At 38.9% G+C, this 22,266-nt stretch overlaps 1 protein-coding gene across 1 annotated transcript; it reads left to right on the top strand.

Moving 5' to 3' along the window:
• The first annotated feature begins 621 nt into the window (after positions 1-621).
• On the top strand, positions 622-22,031 carry ppp1r14c (protein phosphatase 1, regulatory (inhibitor) subunit 14C). Its single transcript, XM_079255212.1, has 4 exons — positions 622-930; positions 15,163-15,246; positions 17,296-17,328; positions 19,493-22,031. Exons 1-4 carry the CDS (start codon positions 697-699, stop codon positions 19,565-19,567), a joined length of 426 nt encoding a protein of 141 aa, XP_079111338.1. The 5' UTR covers positions 622-696; the 3' UTR covers positions 19,568-22,031.
• Positions 22,032-22,266: the final 235 nt, after the last annotated feature.

Genomic DNA, 22,266 nt, shown 5'->3' with positions numbered 1-22,266 from the left:
TGTTGTACAAAAACACACACCAGTTTTCATGTAATAGTTTGACCAGCAGGTGGAGCAAAAGATATTTTTCAAGATGTATGTACTCATCCAGTAGCTTTGTGTGTAAAATGTATTATTATTATTATGATCAATAATAATAATAATAATAATAATAATAATAATAATAATGTTGTTATTGTAATACTACAAAAAACACAAATTAATTTGCTTAAAAATACAGCATTAAAAACACAATCTGAATGAGAAAAGTACCTCTGCTTTCACATACCAGCTTGGTCTCCAGTGCTCCACTGGTGAGGGAATTTGGCTACACGCTGCAAAGAATGTTCAAATATTTTATTTATTTATTTTAATCCATCACTAGTTAATATCCTTGTCATCCAAAATAACCTTCAGAATCTGGTTTCGCACATTTCCATCAGTAAAGTCGCTTCACCTATTGTGTTTATCATCTGACAGCTAATTCATTTTCTGAAGGGGAGGTTTGATTTTAAGTCCAGCTCAGGATTAACGCTTCATTTCTTGCAGCGCTCGCTCCGCCTTCTCGGCTGTCTCCGGCGCTGCGCTTTAAATAGCAACTGTTTAAAAGCTCCTCACATTCTCCTGTCTGCCGTGCAGAACGCAGCCCCACTCAGCACCGCAGCTCCCCCCCCTTCATTCACACATTTATTTAACAACAAGCCTTCTCATCCTGCCATGTCGGCCGCCAGCACCGAGACCAGTGCCCCTCTGCCCCCCGCCGGCAGCCGCGTCTTCTTCCAAGCTGCTCCCGGAGTGGGCTGCGTGGGGTCCGGTCCCATCACTGGGGACGACCCAGTCCAGAAGAAACAGGGCAAAGTGACGGTCAAGTACGACAGGAAAGAGCTGCGGAAAAGACTCGTCCTGGAGGAGTGGATCATTGAGCAGCTCAGCGAGTTGTATGACTGTGAGGTGAGTCAAGGAGAAGGCACCCATCCGTGGCCAGCGGTGCGCCCTTGGCACCCATACCTTCAAAAGCACATGGAAACACGCGGGGAATCAGCCACAATAATGGAAACAATGCCTTTGAATACAGGCTTTAATCAGTTTTCCTTTTTTTTTTTTTTTTAAACTAAAATATAACCAGATCTACTCTTAAATCCTTCCCTGTTTAACAGAAACTGTGTTTGCTGTGTGGCGCAACGTGCACTGTCTGTGTCAGTCGGTGCTGCAGCTTAGCTGATCTGTTATTTCAGATGTTCGAAATCATTAAAAAAATAAAATAAAAATAACAATAAAAAAAAAAACAGCTAAATATCCAAGTGGACTCTAACATCATCCACTGAAGCGCTTGCATCTATGTACCCTTGATTGTCTTTGTCCTCTGCAACACAATGTCATTAATCGGGGTTCTGAGTTTCAAGATGAGGTGTAATGATTCTCTTTTCTAGTTTTTCTCTGATATACTGTATTATCTGTCAGGCTCTAGTTTTTAGTAGCTTTAGTGACTGATAGAATGCTGGTTTTATAGACCATGAGGGGAGGATGGAGATGCGAGAGAAAACACACGGTTGCTCTTTTTACGCACTAGTCACCTTGGTCTTTTTTTTCCCCAGACTTGCAGCCATTAAAATGACCATTTGTTATTTCCAATAACTTACATTTAAAAACTACACTTTGTTTTGCTGTGAATTTTTTTTAATTTAATTAGCCAACTTGTTTTATTGTACGTGTGCAGAATCCCCGCGAGCGCGACTATCAATTCTTCTGACGTTTCTGTGGCTAAATATCTGACCTCTCCACTTTTCTGGGGTGCATCTGTCGCCATGCGTTATTGGCAGCCCAATTGCTGTGCGCTTTCACGTCCGCACGTCGCATTCTCTAACATTTAAAGAGGATGGATTGAAAAGGGGAGAGGGGGGGGGGGGGGGGGGGGGGGTGCAGCGAGAGATGGGGGTCCAGAAAGAGAGCGATTCTGTGGTTTATGTGTGTGTGTGTGTGTGTGTGTGTGTGTGTGTGTGTGTGTGTGTGTGTGTGTGTGTGTGTGCTATACTGCCACATACACCATGCTTTCCATGCAGAGCCAAATAGGGGGAGGGGGCTGGAGACAGGAAAGAAGGGCAGTGGGTTAAAGGATGTGCTGATGCTGTGACTCTCCTCACCAGCCAATCACCTCCTCCCGCTCTGATCTCCCTCCTTGCAGCTGAGTCTGCGCTAACACATGTATGCACATACGCAATGGCTATATTGCATATCTGTCACCTCAGACAGTGAGCTGAAAGTGTATTTATACTAATACAGTCAGAGCACCTTAAGGAGATGTGCTTTATATAAATATGAATGTGTGTATGAAGTTGCAGCTGTTGGTGTGCATGGGGTTAATTATTCATGCAACCATGACTGCTGGACTGAACGGAGTGTGTGTATTTGTTGAGCAGGGAAACTCCTGCACAAATCACAGCAGGACTTTAACATCAAAGTGCTTGTCTCAGTTATTTGTTCCTCTGCAGACAGAGGATTGCAGTTTAAATATTTCTTCTCCACTCTGGAGTCAAACAGACTCTGCATCAGTGTGCAAAGTCTTTATGATTTCCTGTAGCTCCAAACGACGCTCTTACCTCTGCTAAAAATGCACCAAACTTTTTTCGAGCCATCAAAACGCATGCTGATGCTTCTTCATCTCTGTCATCTTGCATTATTGCTTCCTCGTTCCCACTTTATGGTCCTGCTGGGAATCTCACTCAAACTGAGAAGAACTGCAGCCTGTCAGATGGATGGACTGGTTTAACATTTCAAAGCTGGCCGAGCCCTTGTCTACATGTCAGTCTGTCGTCAGCAGGTGTATTTGATGCTTCCACACGCAGACTGACTGAACTATTTGATGTTGTGATGAGGGTTGGAGGGCACCGGCTGTTCTCAGGACAGCCCATGCAAAATTTCCCTTTTGCTCTTTCAGCAAGGTTGCGTAGTGAGGATTTGTAACTTGGTCTTTGATTTGCTTTATGCAAATTTGTTATTTACATGAAAAACAGAAAAAAAAAAAAAACCACAGAAGGCCACAAGATGCAAGATTTCTGGTGCACAGTTATTTTTCTGCTGTTGCATGAAGTCCTTTTCTACACTTCAGTTCAACTGCAAGACCAGCGGAAGTCCCTGTTGTCTAGATTTCAGTCTAAATATCCTCCACAGCATGATACCGCCTCATATTATGTTTTTCACACAACAAATGGGATAACATCCCATGATAATCCCCTGGTTCTCTTGCCAGTCTCATAACATGCTGGAATAAGAAGTGTGTTACTGTCTAGCAGACAGATAATTTTGACACATTGTCATTTCAGTGTGTTGTTGAGGCTTTCTTTCAACTCCTGATCTGTGTACCGAACAGCTAGAGGACGGCAGTGTGTAAGCAGGTGTTCTTTATTGCTCAACTGATGATGTTTAATCACATGAATAAGCAGGAAGTCACTCCCCCTCCATGTCTGCAAATACCTCCGTGCTGAAACTCAAGATGGACACATGGGTGTACTTTTTGTGTATGTGAGTCAAGGAGAAGGAGAGGTTGGGTGATTTGACCATGCTGCTCTGGCGTAAAGGTCAGCTTCTATATCTGTTTCATCAGATAACCTGATACTACAGTGGAGAGCATCACAGGGGCTTGTGTACAAGTGCTGGTGAAATAGATGGTTTTGTGTTGATGCAAATAAAATAAATAAATAAATGATGGAGTGTAGAGAGCATTCACTTAGACATAAATGGGTTTTGATTCCTCATGAAAAGCTGGTGAAACATTTTGTTTACAACTGAGGCTTTTGCACAGCAAAGAGATGAAGTTAATGGAGTCCAAATTATTTCCTGCAATGGAAGGAGGGGGCTGGTTTTGTCATATCCAAAGATAACAAAATCCACCCACTGATATCTCAAGTAATAAACATTTCATGTGTATTACGTTAAATCCATAAGAATACAGTAAGGAGGCTTATGAGAAGTCATCCCTGAAAAAAAAAAAAACTTTCACAAAGTTATAATATGTTAATGAGTTTTATGACTACTGGAAGGAAAATTGTGTTACGTTGTGACAAAAGGACCATAAATAAGAAGTGAATGTGACTATCACCCACTTGTGTGTCCTGTCTAGTCCTGAAGTAATCCCATGTGGCATTTGATCCCATTCATCCAGTCTTTTTTGGAGCTAGAAGTGGCTGCATCAGGACAAGATGGAGTTGAAGCACATTGCATACATCTGACTTGAAGGAAATTTCTAATATGTATGCAGAAAGCATTCAGTTGCATCTACACATGAATCACACCTAGGGAGCTCAGACGGCAAGATTTAATCCCACCCTTCCTAATATTCAGAAAAAAAATATGTATGAAGACTTTGTTGGCAATAATGTTCAGGGTAGAAATCTGGTTGTAGGTTTACATACTAAAGTTCTTTGTGCTGCTATAACTCTGCAGATTCTCACTGATATTATTAAACATATTTTATTTAGAGGTTAAAAATTTGGATGCTTATCCTGAAGCCAATAATCTGGGGAGTTGTTGAAAATCTCGCATAACATTCTGGGCTTTAAGGGACTGATCTGATGTCCTTAGGAAACTACTTTGCCTCGTGCTTGAGCAGCAGAAACTCAGACCAAACTCAACACACCCAAAAGCAAAAGTGAAGCCTAGATGACCTACATATGACCTAAAAATATTAAACATTTAAATGATTTTTTTTTGCTGCTTTTCATTCTTTTATTAAAATAGTTTTGTTGTGATACATCTGCCTCAGGCTTCTGTCTTTCTTCCTCTCTGGGCGATGTAACAGAAGGTGAGCTCTGGCAGAGATGGAGTCCCCTCTGTTATGTGACGATGACTTCATTTTTCTGTTCAAAGGACAAATTGAAGTGTGGAGAGGAAGCTGAATAAAGTACAAGCAGAGAAAAAGAGAAAGAAAAAGTCCAGGCCTAAGTGCTTGCAGTTCAGCTTTAAATAAACTGGAAACTTTGAGAACTGGGTATTTTGCTTATGTTACTCAGATGTTGCAGACTCTGTTTGTTCCAGCATTAAAAATGGACATAAATCAGTCAGTCTAGGAGTTTGTTGTTAATGAAAACCAACTAATACACACCCTCTCTGCTGAGATTCTAAGGTAGACCGTATTAATGCAGAGGTCAAGTCAAAGTGTTTAAAAAGCAGAATGTGTCGGCACGATGACGAGTCTCACTGTCTGAGAGAAATCAATGAAGTATTTCAAGTCCATTTGGTAAATCTGTTATGGACTTACATCCTCTACTGTCGTGTTTATGGTGTTGGGGTTGCACAACACAGAGAAAGGGGAGGAAACTCCCATAATGCCCTACTTTTATTGTGATCCAGCTTTAGTAAAGGCACACTTAATGATGCATGTTTGTTTTCACATACACAGGCGGTATACTCTGCCCTCAGGTACTTGGTGTCTGAGTTAGTATGAGACCACACAGCTTTTTTTTGGGTTGATGATGAGAGCGCTGCTCTTCGGCAGACGTGGGGCATTGAGCGGTCTGGGGGCTACTTTTCATGAACCGATGAGCATGAGAACGCGCTTACAGGTCAGTGTACATATTCAGGCCAAATGGAGCAAAGGGAACAGGGACATGAAGCATCTTCTTGCAGATGATACAAATGCATCTTTCCGCTGCTCTCTTTCTCTCTGGATAATCATCACAATAAGATTGGTGGGTTAATTTCCATACTGTGTTGTGTAGGAGGGCCTCTAGGCAGAATTTATGAGTGTTTGTGAAGCCCACAAAGGAATTTGGGTTTTGTTGCTGAATTTTCTTTTTTTTTTTTCCTTATCAACCCCCCAAGTGTCAACAGTGACTTTAATGTGGAAAAAAAAAAACTAACATCTTGATCTCTCTCCATCTTCATCATTAACTCCCCCCCCCCCACCTATTTTGCTTCTCCTGTGACATTGTCGATAACATTTACCCCTTGCTTGCTTTCCAAGTGTTTCATGCTGGGAAACAAGAACAACTGCGTATCAAGTGAGCCTCATATACAAGCAGAAGAGTGCAATTCAAGCCAAGTCATTAGGGAACGTTCAATAGCATGCAGGGGAAACAGACACACCGAAAACCAAAGACTGGAGTATTATTTTACCGATATACAGGACTGCATGTATATGTATACAGAGCCAAACAAGTGCAAGTCAGCACTGTTAAGAGCAAAGTAGATCTATTGTTTTCTCACAGTGACTGTCATTAAATCAGTTATTACAGCCAGACTGACAGACCCCCCCATCCCCCCACTGGGAGGTTAAGCCAGTCATCCTGTTTTAACGACTGACCCAGATGTGTTTATGGATCCAAAGAAGGAAGGTCACTGTTGTGTTTATCTGCGCTCAGAAAGGCAGACATTTATTCAGCTGCCATTTAGACTGCACGGACAAAAATAGATACTCGCCTTCCGTGTGTGTCCGAGCACGAGAAGACGCATTTCACATAGCACCTGCAGACACGTGCATCTGCTGCCAAACAAATCAGAGGTGTTGACAAGAAGACTTCTCAGCTAGCACATGTCCACCAGCTGCTTGGACAGTTAGAAGCATAGTGTCAGCACAGAGTGTCCATTTCAAGAGCAAAACCGAGGACAGAGATTATGATGTGATTATTGAACCTTTGCTCTTGGTGAATTTTCCATCCTGCTCTCACTGTCCGCACTCATCATCTCCATCCGCTCTCTTGTCTGACTCACTGGGATGCTCACCTCTCTGTTTTTGTTTGTTTGTTTTTTTTTAAATCCTCATCTGCTCTCTCCTCTCTGATTCTTTCTTCATCTTTGATAATACTCAGATCTTCATGGCTTTTTCACAATACATAAACCATATTAGATAAATTACCTTTGCTTTGTAAGTGTACAAAAGAGCTCAGTTACAGCCTTGCCTAGAGGTACACATGCCATTGCAAAATGTAGAACATTTTATCAAAATTCAATCAACATGTGACTGAAACGTTATCTCAAAAGGAATATTAATGTTCGGAAAATGAAAAATGAAATATTGGCAAGAACATGCTGCTGACTTATTATTTTGATTTTCCAGTAATGGTGGGATTTTCTTTGTATGAAAGCTGGAAACATTTCAAAGCTGAACCAACTGCAAAGTGTGCAAGCAGCATTCATCAAAACAAAATACAATCAGAGCATGAATGGAAGAGATGCTGACTTTTCACGCTCACACACTGACTTTCTTGTCTTCCCATGACATCTCCTCCCATCCCAAGGAGATCCAGTTAATCACTGCTTTCATTGTCAGCAGTCTGAAACAGTTTATAAACTGGCCGCACACAAACACTGACTCACTCTCTCTGGTTGGAGCGACACCGAGATGCAAAACACTGTCATCATTCACAGAGAGGAAGACCAAGAGAGGAGATGGTGGAGTGACGAGGAGGTTGTTTTGACTCTCAAAGTCAGAGGGTTGTCTTAACAGATGGCTGCGTTTTCAGTCTTCATATCTGTAAAATGTCACATTTGATGTAATGAAGTAAAGAAGCTCTTTATTCATTAAATGGATGAAGAAATTTTTGGTCAGCTTTTCTGTCTCTCCTACTGCAAGTCACTTATTTCAAAGAGGAAACACATTTCTGATTGCCTTTTCATTTCCATAAATCCATTAACAACCTGACTAGCCAGATATCATGTTCGCTGATTGTCTGGCTTCTCCTGACCTCGTCGTATTGATGTTTTTAAGCAGTTTCCCTGGAAGCCTTTGCTTTACTCTGAGGTTAAAGGTCCGAATGGGTCCCAGCTGTCGATAAATTAGCCTCAGGGAGGAACTGTCTGGCTGGTAAATACAGTAAATAAACCCTGCACTCCTGAATCACAGAACTGTGAACTAAAACAGAAAACAGATGCTGGCATTTTCATGGTTGACAATCCGCGATAATGGCTTTAAATCAAGATTTCGAGCACGGGGGTTGAAGTGATTTGAGGTATTCTAATTTAGCATAACAGCAGTATAACTATTAATGTGTTGGCAGCAGCTGCTGTAGTTTGAACTGTTGAGGCTGCTGATGCCAGCTGTTCAAGCAGCGCTCCAAGATGGACTAGCTAAAACATAAAGGCTTTCTCATTAACTGACTGTTGAAATGCTGCCCGAACTTCGTCTAAGGACACGTAAAATGCTGAGTTTAAGAAAGAAAGCGCTGTGGTGTTTGTAGCCATTACTGATTGACCAATGAGATTTAGACATTCCTCCTCTAAATTACAGTTAAATTTGCCCCAAGACAACACAAAAGAGTAGGCTAAGCTAATGTGGAAGCTAATATGTCACTGTACTAACTAAACATGAAGCAAAGTGTTTCCAGATCTGCTCCTATGATGATAATCTATCCCATCAGAGATTGGAAGTGCCCTTACATCACCATTTAGGACTGGTTCGGCTCAACTGGACTGTAGACTGAGGCAGTATAAAAAAAAAAAAGAAGAAAAAAACAAAAACAACTGGTTTTTTGGCATTAACTATTCACATAATGGAAAAACATTAAATGTAAAGAATGACTAGTCACACTACAACTCTAATACACCAAAACAAGTTCATCCTTTAGAGCTGTTTGAGAAAGCTTGTTTATTACACCTAATTTTTAATTTTTGTGACTGTGTTTTTTTTAATCTTGGAAATGTCTGCAGAAAAACAGGTTCAAACATCTATTGGCTTGACACTAAAAGATCATGCCTGAACCCTGCCAGTGTAGATCGTTCCATGATTGTTATCCTCAAGTCGGTTTTGCAAAAGCTTTGAAAGTGTCATCTCAGTGCTTTGACAATCATTAGCTAAACTGGAACACCTTTGATGTACCTGCAGACAGACAATAATGGCAGTCTTCCTTAGACTCAAAGAAGCTGATTGAAAGACAAGGAAATGGTTGAAGGTTATGACATCAAGATCTCCACAACACTGTTGTGACAAAGTAACTATCACTGAAGGAGCGCCGAATAACAAAGATGTCATGCATGCTGAAATTTGGAGGCTTATTGTGATGCTAATCATTGTTATTTTTAACCAAAACTTCCCTTTGAGGATTAATTTCACCCCCCCAACTCTCTTTATCTACCAGCTCTCCTCTTTGATACAGTGTCCTCTGGAGTACAGCTGAATCAGCGTGGGAAAGAGCTTTTGCAGCAGCAGCTAACTTTACCCAGTAAAGTCACATCATCCATGCTGTATAGTTTCAGCAAATTGCACTGCTGGAGGGTATGAGAGAGGTGTTGGAAGGCGGGGGAGAGAGGAGAAACAGTCATATAGCTTGCTGTAATATCAAGTATTTCTTGCTTTTCTCATGCTAAGACTTAAAAAAAGAAAAACAAAAAACATATCATCACGCTCCCTTGATCCTTCAGGATGATTTCAGAGTCCCATCCTCACACTGCTGTGTATTCTTTGCCATGCTGTAGTTTCACATCCCCTACCTTCCATTAACTTGCTCTCACAGGATGAATTCATCCCACCTTCAGCTTCCCATCACTTTGATGTGACACAGAGTGGCAGCATAGAGAGAGGGTGAAAGCTGAGCTGTGAGGTTTTTACAGTGTTGCACAATCCTCCTCCTTTTTTGCTTCTGCATCTTCCGCACAATGACCCACTTATCTGTGCTCCGCCTTTCTCTCTACAGCTTACCTTTCCCTTGAATGTATACTAGATGTTGTTTTCTTAATTTTTTAACTCATCTTTCGCATCTAACTTCCTGTGTTTCATCACAGGATGCTTTCTAATGTAACACACCACATCTGTGAGAGCGTTTTTGATTACAACTAACCTGCTAAGGAACCTGAATGCCTTTTTTATCCACAATTGTATACAACTACATATCTATAGTTTTTTATTTATTACGTGATGCGAATGTTTGTCACAGTTCCAGGATCTTTAACTGCTGAAGCCCAACTGCATAAGATCATAGATCTTTCACTATGAAAATTGCCCCAGGTTTAGTAGTTCTCCTTCCTCTCTCTGCATTGGAGGGCAAAGTTGACAGACTGTTAATACGTCTTGGCAGGTTAATTGAGCTGTATGTGTTATTTGAGAGTCCAGAGTTTAGATCAGGATGAAAACAGCTAACACTGTTCTTTGTATAGGTTTTGATTTAGTTGTAGCAAGGCAGATTAAACAGATGGAATGCTTTTTAATCTTATGTATGTTTTTTCCGTATAGCTTCATGTACAGGCATCCATATAAACTCTTCTTTGAAGTTGTAAGACAGCTGAACTAGCTTAACATTAAAGGGTGGCCATATTGAGCTGCCACACAGGCAGTAATTTCTTGATTATGTTCTGTTACTTAGAATTTTAGAAGACCTTAATAATTTTTAAGATTCAACAGCAATGGGTTTTTAATGAAGAAAATGTTCAAAAATGAGGTTAACTGGGAAATATGCTCACATGAATATTCATTACAGTTACATAATGCATTCTCTCTTTTTTGCATATTGTTGCTTTGATTAAATTTTTTAAAAAAAATCACATGCTCTGTCCTGACAAACATGAGGGGAAATAATTAAGAATTGCACAAAATTAAATCCACCTCAGTTTTTGCTTGAAGGCTTCATCTGTGATCATGTAAAGCAGGTAGTTCTGGTTCTTATAAGAGAGCTGTAAATAGGAATACTCATGAACCATTCAGTCAAGTGAAGTGATTCCCCAAGTCTTTGTTCATGGAGAGGATTTAAATAGGATTGGGATATCGCAACGGAGTTTGCGTTGAGTCACAGGGTCGGGCTGCTTACATTAGCTCTGATTCACCTCATCACAGATGACCCAGACTGAAAATGCTTCTGGCTGCTGAGCTGTCGATGAAAACAAGTCTGACACGCATGCACTCGATGCCGCCTGTCTCCACGCACAGCGAACACACAGCCTGGCAGTCCAGCCCTGTGTTTTTCCCTCTCAGCCTCTTGTTTGCTCGCTGGCTTTTACACACAATCACCACAAAGTTGCCTTCTTTACAAACAGTGCTTCTTTTTATCTCTCCTGCTCACAATGTCCCCCTAACATAAGGTGTACACTAACTCTTTCACTATATCTCCCTTCTGCAACAAAATTAGCTAACATCTGCATCAACCATCCCTAAAGAGGACATTATTCTTATTTATAATCCTTTTTTTTTTTTTTGGTAACATTATGAAAATTATTTTCCTTGGAGTAGTAAATGTGATATTCACTATTTTCTGCTCTCCTTCTCTGACAGGAAAATAACATTTTCAGTGTTGTATTAATGTGTTGCATGTGAGTGTATTATGTCTCTGAACTGGTTGGTGTTGCACGCAGTGTGTTGTGTTTATGCATGCAGACTGATGGTAACAAAAACGTGTGTGTGTGTGTCAGCATAGCTGGTGATTGCCTGAAGTCATGCTTCACACACAGGCCATGTTTGTAGTCATAGCCAATCACAGTGATGGAGGGTGATGGACTGCCTGCTGACAAGTGCAAGGGTCAGGGACACATACACACACACACACACACACACATTGTAGTCAAAGTGAGTGATAGCCCTGACAGAGAGAAAGACAGATAGAAAAAGAGACAGACAGATTTGTCCTTTACCCTCAAATCCCAAGTAGCTCAGTAAGTTCCACGCCTGTCAGGCCTCCACCTTCCCTCCGCTACTCATTCTAATTCACTTATTCATCTCTATTATTAGGTTAAACCTGCAGACCGGTTCTGTTTAAACATCACATCCGCTGTTTTTGACATTCCTGACTGAGGCCATGATCTCAGTACTCTGCTCACATGTCAGAGTTTGCATGTAGCTGCTGTCACGTGTTAAAAAAATATGACCTTTTAGGAAGGAGCAGCCATGACTGACAATGTTCTTGACATTCTTGTTTGGATTTTTAATGGGTTTCATCAGACCTGAGGGCATGAAACTCACCTAAGAAGCTAAGTTGAGAATGTTATGCAACTATAAAAACTGTGACATTGAAAACCAGGTTTAAGGTCTTTCACATAATATTGTCACATATTATTGATAATTATTAATTAATTATTAATCAAAGCCTTAGGATATTTTTTAAAATGTAACTAGAATTCCATTATCATTTCTTGAAATTGAGAATTCTTGCACAATTATTTCTGTTCTGCCTCAAACTACAACAAATCCTCATGAATCATGCGCTTGACATTTTTTACCCTTTTTATAGGATATTCTTTTAATGTAGTCAGATGTTGTCAGGCAACTAAGCTAAGGCATCTTGGCTAATGGGTGTCCATCAAATATCATGACCTCTGAGTCATCCAGCAATTCAGCACAACCATGTGAACTAAAGGACTGCGTAGAGGCTTAATTTTTATTGTTTTGTCTGTGGGGAGGCTCTCTTTTCTGGCTTTTAAAATACATGCAATGGGATATGCCAGTTGCATGTTCTCCCTGTGTATGCGTGGGTTCTCTCTTGGCACTCCAGCTTCTTTCCAGCATCAATATACATACATGTTAGATTAACTGGTTACTCTAAATTGTCCCTACGAGTGAATGTGAATGGTTGTTTGTCTCTCTGTGTTGGCCCTGTGATGGACCGGCAACCTATCCAGGGTGTACCCTACCTTTTGGCCAATAATTGCTTGGATTCCTGTGATACTTAATTGGACTAAGTGGTTAAGAAAATGGATAGATGGATGGGATATGCCAGTCACTCAGGTTTGGTTTTAATTCCCAAAGCTGAATATAGGAACTGCAAAAACATAATCCCCTGCATACAAGCATTACAAGCATGAAAAGCACTTTTTCAGGTAAATTTTCCAAAAATCATGTATAATAAAAATGACAGGCAACCAAGGCATGGGTACAGGGTGTCATTACAGTTTATACACACAACAGACAAAAGTGCGTAATACATGTAAACTGCTTGACTTTTTCACATCTGGCACCTCTCTTTTTTGTCATAGTTTCCTTTTGATTCCTTTATCTTTCCTCTCCTCAGTTTAATATAGCAAACTTCCCCTCTGAAACTCAGATCAATGCACAAAGACAGAGAGAGATTTCAGGAGGAGGTCGAGGGGGGGCGCTTGTTTGTAGAAAGACAAAGATACTTGAAATGCAGGTTGTGTAAACACCTCTTAACGGCTCAGGAATAAAGATGACGTTAGACTGGCTTTGTGCATAGGGGAGTGCATGAGATGCGATCATAAAACACAAAGCAGATTTCTGCATATTTTTTTCCATGTAAAACTAATCACTTTCATCTTTATGTTTAATTTTGAGAAACATCAAGTCATCCATACAGACAAATATAGTTCTGTCAAGCATTGCACATAATGTGCAACATTAGTATTTTCCAAAGTACATTAGGTATTTTTGTTTAAATGGTGTAATTGTACACCAGCTCCATTCCGTGCACATCAACCCACCCACACAAAAGTGATCACAGTGACTGAGCTTTAATGCTGTGAGCTAAAACTCTCCTTTTTTCTGTGTCTGAATACCACTGTGTGCTCCTGGCTAAATCATACACAAGTCCTCTGAGATGCTTCAACAATCTGACAAACACACATATTCAAGAACAACATTTTCTGTTATTTTAGCAACAAGAACCAGGGGCTATCCTAAAATGTTATGGCTATTGTTAGTGAGTGATTGTTGGCATGCACCGTGTGGCTGTGAGCCAGATTCCACAGTCTAGACCTGTGACCTGAGTGGGCTTCTCTGATAAGAACCTGCTTAGAACCTATTTTTGTACGTGTGTTATAGACAGTGTGGATAAAACTACAATCTTTAAGTGTGATAAAATACAATGCTAAAGTAGTTAGAGGGATTTATACATAAATTATACAAACATCTGCAGATTTAATGCAACACCGATATTCCATTAAGGTACATGGATATAGTTGGAGGACCCACTACAATCAGAAGAAATATAAAAAAGTAGAAAAATAAACTTTGATCAACTTTCTGACCACTAAACCAATGGTGCTACAAGCAGGATATTAAGAAAAGCCAAACAATTGTTCAAAATGTGCAGAAGTTGAATAAAAAGCTGGGACCAGTTTAAAGGAAGAAGTACACACAGTGTGATATCTAATAACCAAAGAAAGAAGATAAACTAAGGGACCTTCTGAGTGATAAGTATGATGATTGGAGGATGAGGTCAAGTTTGTATGAGGGCAGGAAGTAAACTAGAGCAAGCCTAACCTAAAGAAAAAACTGGGAGATGAAAGCAAATCAAGACATCAACCCCAGAAACCAAGAAAAAAAAAACTAACTCCAAACCAAAACATAACCAAACCCACAGACCATGACATGTTTACACCGAGCTCGGCACAATCTTCCACATGTTCCACAAAACAAAATGGAGTTGACAGATGAAGAAGGTCTACTTGCTTCTGTCCTTTCCCTTCAAAATGGTCCCGTTAACCTTCAGGAGAACTACACAAAAAAACTAAACAAAAGCCTTATTGTTGTGTGAGCTTATTGCTGTGAACATCAGTGGCTTTGCCAAAAACACAACAAACTTGGGTATGGTTGGAAAACCCACTGTGGTTTAAAATGAACGATAAGATCAATCAGCAAAAACACTACTGACAGCTTAAAATCTGGCAAAGTAGCGTTAGATGTTTGTGGAATTGTCAAAATGTCATAACTTTATGGAGCCTTGACATGTTCTCTGTTGGAGTCTGACAGCACTCATAAAACATGACAGAAGGTGGGTTAGAGAGGATTTTTCTGGAGTTGTATTATATCCAGAGTGTTAATGTTGTAGGTTAATGTTGGGAAAGTCAGATGGAAACATTAATTACAAGTCTCTGATGCAGAGTCCGTTTAATGAGAAAGGCTGCTTGCTACTTGCTTCCCAGAGAGGAAAATCTGGAAGACACGTCATGTGGCGGCTGGGAGATGAGAGGATTGATCCTCCCTGCACATTTCCTCTGAACAAGCCATGTGGTGAAATAAAATGCAGCTTTAAAACACAGGACCTTAGAAGTGGTGTTGAGCTGAACGCAGTCTCAAGCCACCGAGCCTTAAATGGCCCAACCCCGGCTCAATGACATTTCCATGTGAAGTCTGTTCCTAGGAGGCAGATAAACCACTGTATTATCAGACTGTTTTGAGTTCAGAGGCACAGAAAACATGGCGACAGCCCGTTTCCAACACAAATATCCTTGTTCAGTTTTACATTTCAGGTTTTTTCTATCATATTTGCCCTCATTTGCAGCTCTTGTCTAACAAAAAGCTTCTTTGTGTTCCAGGAGGAGGAGATGCCGGAGGTAGAGATAGACATCGATGACTTGTTGGAGGTCACCAGTGACGATGAGAGAGCCAGCAAACTGCAGGTGTGTGTTTATAGCCTGTGTGTGTACAAGTATTCAGCAAACTTGGTGGTATAGTGAACTAAGACTGCTTGTCTCTGCTGTGATTGGTTGATTTGCTTTCAGGCTCTCTTTGCTGTCAACAATGTCATGCAACAGCAAAGTGGGCCAGCTGCCAACTGGACTAAGTTGATTTTTTATTTATTTATTTGCACATTTTTAAATAAACAGCACTTCAAATTGAAATTTCTCAGCCAATTCAAGAACATAAATTGTTTAAGCCTCTTCTAATAAAAAGATTCATTATATTGTCCTCAAACTCAGAGCAAGACCATCACTATGCTCTCATTATCTAAACAACAAGCCAAACTTGATTAAAATGACTGAAAACAAAAGCAGCAACTCTGCTGCAATTAAAAATATGATGGAGTCAACAGAAAAAGACTTTCCTTCTAACATATTATCATAAGAATGAATAGAAAAATATTCAATTACTTCAATTCAAACTGGAAATATGTGAGTAGCAACAATCTTGATGAAGCTCTTAACTAACACAACCAACTACAATACGCTGAGTGATTTAGTCCATCACTAACCAAACTCATTATTTTCTGTGCGGCACATTGGTGGAGGTTGGGAAATCGATAAACATTTACTACTGTTCCGGTTAAATTTATTATTTGTGTTGATGCAAACATAACAACGTATCAAAATCTGAAATTGTATTACTAGTTTATACTGCATCCAGGTATGAATGATATGTTTGGTTCCTGTTAGAGCAACTAAAATTAAACTTATGAAACAATTCTGACTTTCTATTGAAAACATTGATATTGTATTATGGTGGCTGCATGCTAGACTGCACCACCATTTGCTTGGAGGTAGGTGCATTACAACCTGAATTATTGTAATCAAGATGTGAATTGTGTTGGCAACTTAAGGTTACTGCTTTCCACAGAAGATAGTTATTTGAAGCAACGTGTGAAACAATTAAAATAGCTTTGAGATGGGCAAATCAAAATCCTCCATTTATGTTTAATGCTGGCATTCTGGTTCAGGTTGTGGAGATAAAACACTCTGTACAGGAACCAGTTCAACACTAACTTGCTACCAAACAGCAGTCAAGCAGCTTTACCTTTACCGATTTCTGAGTGTATGTGATGATGTAGTTACTCGAGCCAGAAAAAGGTACACTAGATGTTGGTCCTTGCACACTTTTATGAGACTGTTCTGACAGAAAAACTCACATTTTTTACATCCTTTCTAGAATTCAGTAGATTTACAAAGCATTACTTTGCACCATCAAGAGCAAATAAGCATTTTTTATGTGCTCGCATATTATTTTTCAGTTGATTTTGTTTACAATTATGCTGAATGGACTCCAGCTTCCCTGCGACCCTTAACTGGTACATGCGGTTTGGAAAATGGATGGATGGTATATGTTGGGTTACAAGTTACTTTTTTCTGGTTTGATTATACTTAAGTCTGTCAAGACAACTGTATAATATCAAATACATACAGCTTCAGAGATATCACTTTATAGCAGATAAGTTGCTCAAAACCCTGTTCAACAGTATCCAATGCTTGCAAGGGGGCAGAAGATATTTTACATGGTGATAAATGCTAAAAATACACTCAAAAAACTTTTTTTTCATTAGTTTTGTTGAAGCACTAAATTAAGATTTGATTTTTTTTTTTTTTCAAAATGGACTTTTCTATTCTAGTTTTTCTTTAACTGGGCTCTAAAGGGTTAAAGAGCTGTACAGCATGGTTTGTAAATGAGACACAGCAAAAAATTTCACCTTGTGGTTACACATTGTAAATATGTTCAAAGGCATTTATGTAGAAAGATACCAATGCCTGGTATTAAACTATCAATGCTTCAACAGTTTTAGCATTTTCTTTCACCTAGTTTGATACATGTTTCCTACAGCAGCTTTACAGCGGGATATTTTATAGCCATCTACAAAACTAACCAGAAAATGTAGTTTTTATGTTACATGATCAGTAAAAAGTTACGTATCCAGGAGCTACATTTCAACTCTCAACTTTCTCTTTGTTTCCTCTCTTTAGGAGTCATTAATAGACTGCTACAAACCGACAGAGGTGAGTTTATTTATGGTGGCTATTATTTACAGTTACAATAAAATGTTAAATGTCTATGCTCGGCAAGCTTATTAGTAGGTATTAATAGAAAATACCATAAAAAAAAGAGCTCACAATACACACACATGCTGTTAGGCACAAAGATAATATGCACACATACACAATTTACTTGTCACGTCACCTTATATTTAGTATGTACAGTATGAATGTTGTGTGTGTGTGTGTGTGCATGCAGGTGTTAAGTTTCTGGATGTGAATGAGGTGGGGTTAAGCTATTTTGGAGATTAAATGTATTACCATCCAGTCACATTACATCTACACATGGCCGTCTTGTCCTGTCTCAGCTGCCCATCTGTCATCTGTGAATGTGTGTGACCAATGACAATCACAACAAGGTCATTGAAATCCAGAGTTACAGCAGTGCCCAGGCAGGTTGGCAGCTGCTCTTCCGTGTTACTCCATCACACCTACAGACTCACACACACACACACACACACACAAACACACATTGTGATTCCCTGTCTATGGAACTCCTCAGATGCCATTTTGAACGTCATCCTATAGACATCTTCTGGGGTTAAATACCAGACTATAAAAGGCAGAGGAGATGAATATAAAGGAAATGAAATGATTAAAGGAAAGGATAGAGATGCTAAGTGGCAGGAGATGAAAGGAATAATGTAAAAGGGAGAAGCTATAAAAAATAAAAAAAAAAGAGATGTTGGGTAAATTGAAAATAAACCTGCAAGGTAAGAGATAGATATAGCTGCGGGAGCAAGGAGAAGAAAGGTAATGGAGGTAAAAGTATCTAATTTTGTCATTAGCAGTGCTTTGCCTGAAATAATAAGACAGTTGTGCACATTCCTCCCCCCCCTTGCCTACACTATCACAGACCTTTGCATCATCACCTCCTGAGATGAGGAAACTTTTTGTCCTCCTCCCTTGTTGACTTAATTTGCCTGCTGATCCAAAAATATTCCCCTTTATGATTAAAATGATAATACTCCCATTAATGTAGCTTGTGGACCAGTGTTCATTTTCTATGCCTTTGCACTACTTCTTTGAGATGTTTTTCTTCGTTCAGTATAATTTTGTATAATCTTTACTCAGCAGCCGCAGATTTTCTTTTTTCCTTGTAAGACTTGTGAAATGACCAAAGCATCAAGAATATCAATTGATAATACTACAATAGAAAGTAATTTCTAGGTAGTCTATGTTTTCTAACTCCATGCAGCAGATATGAGGACCCCAAAAACAAATTCTTTAACTGTATTCACTAAGAACCCCAAGAAGTAAGATTGCTGTAAGCAGAAGCTCTCAAAAAAAATTAGATAGAAATGCTTTACCCCAGTTTTATTTTGTCTATTTATTTTTGTTTTTTGCTTTTTCATTTATTGTTTCCACATAAAAATGCACATCTCCTTTGTTTTTGTCAACCTTTTTTATTTGTTTTTAAAAGTTTAGACGCAACTCTTATTTTCTGGCATAGCATAAAAACTGAAAACTGGGAATTACAATTCAAATTTTGCATCCTTTGCATCATAACAAGCTAATTACTATATACTTTGGCTTCAAAGTTAAGGTATATTAGGTTCATGTAATCAGGACGTTTTTCTTTAAGGTTTGCAAATAGTAAATTTTCCAATCTAAACTTGTTAGCTGCTCGGTGAAAGATCTTTGTCTCAATTATCATATTGTAAAATGTTTTTGTCCCATGTAAGTCATGTACTAAACAAGTTTTGAAACAAAGAAATACCTGGTCTGGAATGCAAACTTTTATTGGACTGGACAAAGGTTTTCAATTGAAAGAACTGTATCCTCTTTACTGGAAGCAAATGATAAATGTAGAAAACAATGACAACTTCCTTGAACTGGATCTTGATGTTTGTGTGTTATCATGTGCGTGTTTTTCAATTTTATAATGGGAGAAGATATTTATAAGGACTTCCTCTTCACCACTAGGACCAAACTGCAGTCCCTAAAGGTGCAAAAAACAGGGACGTTTGAGGGTTAAGTCTTAGTTTCAGAATTGGGAATATAATTATGTTAAACTTAGGTTTAGGCAAAGCAATTAAGATTAGTATCTTGAAGCAGTAGTTTAGTTTAAAGGTACAGGCACATAAAACTGACTGTGTGACTTCTCCTTTTTCTGTTTTTCCTGCAGGACTTTGTCCGCGAGTTGCTGGTCAGAATAAGGGGAATGAGGAAGCTCAGTGCTCCAAGCAAGAAGGGCCTATAATGGCTTTAATATCAACCATCAATCAGCCATAAACTACAACATCTCAGCTCCACCTACTTTCCTCACTTAACATGGACTGTCATCATCACAGAATAATTTGTCAAAACGTTAGTAACTACCTTGCTACCTGCAAATATGCATCATAAATCCATAAATTAGCACTAGTCATTCATCACACGATCACACAAAATAACAAGCTGTATCATAATATTTGACTGTTGAATGGTACGTAAGTTAAAAAGAGCTAATATATTTATCATAGCCACAGGAAAACGAAAAGTCTGAGAATGTGCCAGAAGTGGAATTGCGCTTTAACATGAAAATTCCCACCTAATTCATGTCATGTTCAAACTTTTAACAAGAAAAACAGCCATACAGACTAAAACACTGACAGATATAAAAAGAGGTGGTAAAAAAAAAAAGTTGGGATAGGTGTAAAATTAGCTGTAGCGCTATGTTAACACAGTGCTTCTTTTTTTTTTTTTTTTTTACTGAGGTGTACTGCTGTTACGTCATTTTGAAGACAAATGTACTGTATGTTGCCACTTATTGTTCATGTTAATCAAATGTGGTATTGAAACTGTTTTTCTTTCGTCAACCTCATCATTATTATTATCCAACCAATGATTTCACCTGTAAGGGAGCTCTGCAGTTTTGTTTTGAGTTCATTGAACAGCATAGAGCATTACTACATCTGTTCTGTCCTTTTGTGATGTGTAAACCCAGAAAAAAGTGGGGGGGACATTTTGCAAGCCAGTCTAAAATACTGTCAATATTTTTGCTTGCAACCCACTGTTCTGGTATATTTGTCACTGCAGCAAGGCATGATGGGTGTTGCAGTTCTCTAAATGAGACTACAAAACCTGTATGATTAGCAGCCTTTCACTCCACATGTTATGGTGTTCTTCATGCTACCTCTACTGAGGACATATCAGTTGGCCATTTAGGTTTGAGCCCAAAGCTCCAAAATTGTGGTTTCTCAGCCTCGCTTAACTTTGTGAACAGATCCCTAAGTAGTGGCTGATGTTGCCTTTAAGGGCATTCAGGAAAAAATTCACTCTTTCACAGCACAGAACCTTAGCTACTATGGTTGAGTCACAACCTGGTGGCAACATAAAACATAGACTACAACTTGTCTAGTCCTGTGACTGAAGGTGTGCCAAACCTGGGATTATTACAATCCAAATGTCATACATCATGAGGCATAAGTCTGATACAGCATTTCAAAAGAGATTGTTTTAATTTGTGTAATGTCTGTGGGTGGGTGCAGAATTTGAAGATGTCTGAAGCCTTACCAGTTTGCAGAAAAGTATGTTGTAACGGCATGATCCTTGGTTTAAAAGGGCAGATTCAGTTATTTATTGTTGTTACTAACCTTCTCTGCACCAATACACTGAAGAAGCTGTAGCTCTGGTACAATCATGCCTCTGTCATGGGGTTGGGCCCAGTTTAATCTCTGAGCAGTTTCTTGTGAACTAGTCGCAATGGGACAGACTTAAACCTGTAGTGTGATACATCCCCTGAGCTGCCAAAGACAAAAGCAGGGCAATGTTTGATTTAAACACTTGCTAAGCACCCATCTTGCATGTATGTTAACAAGAGTGAAGAAGAAAATAATAATATTAATAATTCAGAATATATTATAACCTTATAATCAAGTAAAAAAAAAAAAAGGAAAAAGAGTTGTTGTTTTTTTTTCCTTTTTTGACTTGGCTACGATGTACGACTTTGTAGACCTTTTTCTTTTAAGACAACGTGAGTTTCACGTTGAAGAGAATCCAGGAAATTTTTAAATGGTGCTGTTTTTGATGTTCTTCCCAGAGTCTTGGTTGTGTAAAAGGCATTTTCACTGTTTGCTGATGATAAAGAAATGTGTCTGTAAGAAATGTGTTGGTCTAAAATGGCATCCTCCTTGTATGTTTTTATTTTTTTTATTTTTAATTAATCTGATCAAGGGGTTCATCTCAATCCACAAGTAATGGTTCATTTGTTCAAAAGATCAAAAGATCTTATGCCGTTCTGCTCTGAACTGGAAGGGAATGTCAACGAGGAGGACATTACTGGAAAATGACATGCACCCAGGATTCATGTAAGGTACATGGGATTTCCTATTCAGGGGCAAGAGGCAGATATTTTATAATTTATGGAATTTCATGTGACGAGTCTTTTGAAAGTGACCATTCAAGAAAGCTTTAGTTTGCATGAATTTATAAAGTAGCATGTTGAGGGGAACACTTTCTTGGCCTACAAGTTTTTATTTCACAAACTAAAACCTTTTCCTTTTTTATACATTTAGTATTGTTGTTATTATTACTATTATCATTATTATTAGGACTGAACTATTCAATTTTTCAGCTGAATTATTGTTTCTGTACATCCACAATGAACATTCTAGTTTCTGAAATGTAATGTGGTGTGTGGTTTGTTTTTGCTGATAATAAAAATGCAGAATGACTCTGTACTGTTCAAAGAGATGTCCCTACCTGAGTCATTTGTCATGGACGAATTATTTCTGTATGACTCATTTATCATATATTTTATGCTTCTTCTTCTTTTTTTTTTTTTTTTAAAATCTTTTTTCCTTTTTCTTATTTTAAAGTTTATATATATTAAATGAAGCCCAAATAAAGCTTGGAAAATGTTCAGTTTGCTTCCATCTGTGGAGCATGGTGGTGGAAGCCTCATGGTTTTCAGCTTGT

The sequence above is a fragment of the Telmatherina bonti genome (assembly GCF_933228915.1).
Source record: "Telmatherina bonti genome assembly, chromosome: 16".
In the NCBI taxonomy this organism is placed as follows: domain Eukaryota; kingdom Metazoa; phylum Chordata; class Actinopteri; order Atheriniformes; family Telmatherinidae; genus Telmatherina; species Telmatherina bonti.
The sequence above is the reverse complement of the archived record's forward strand: the minus strand, read 5'-3'. Positions and strand labels throughout refer to the sequence as shown.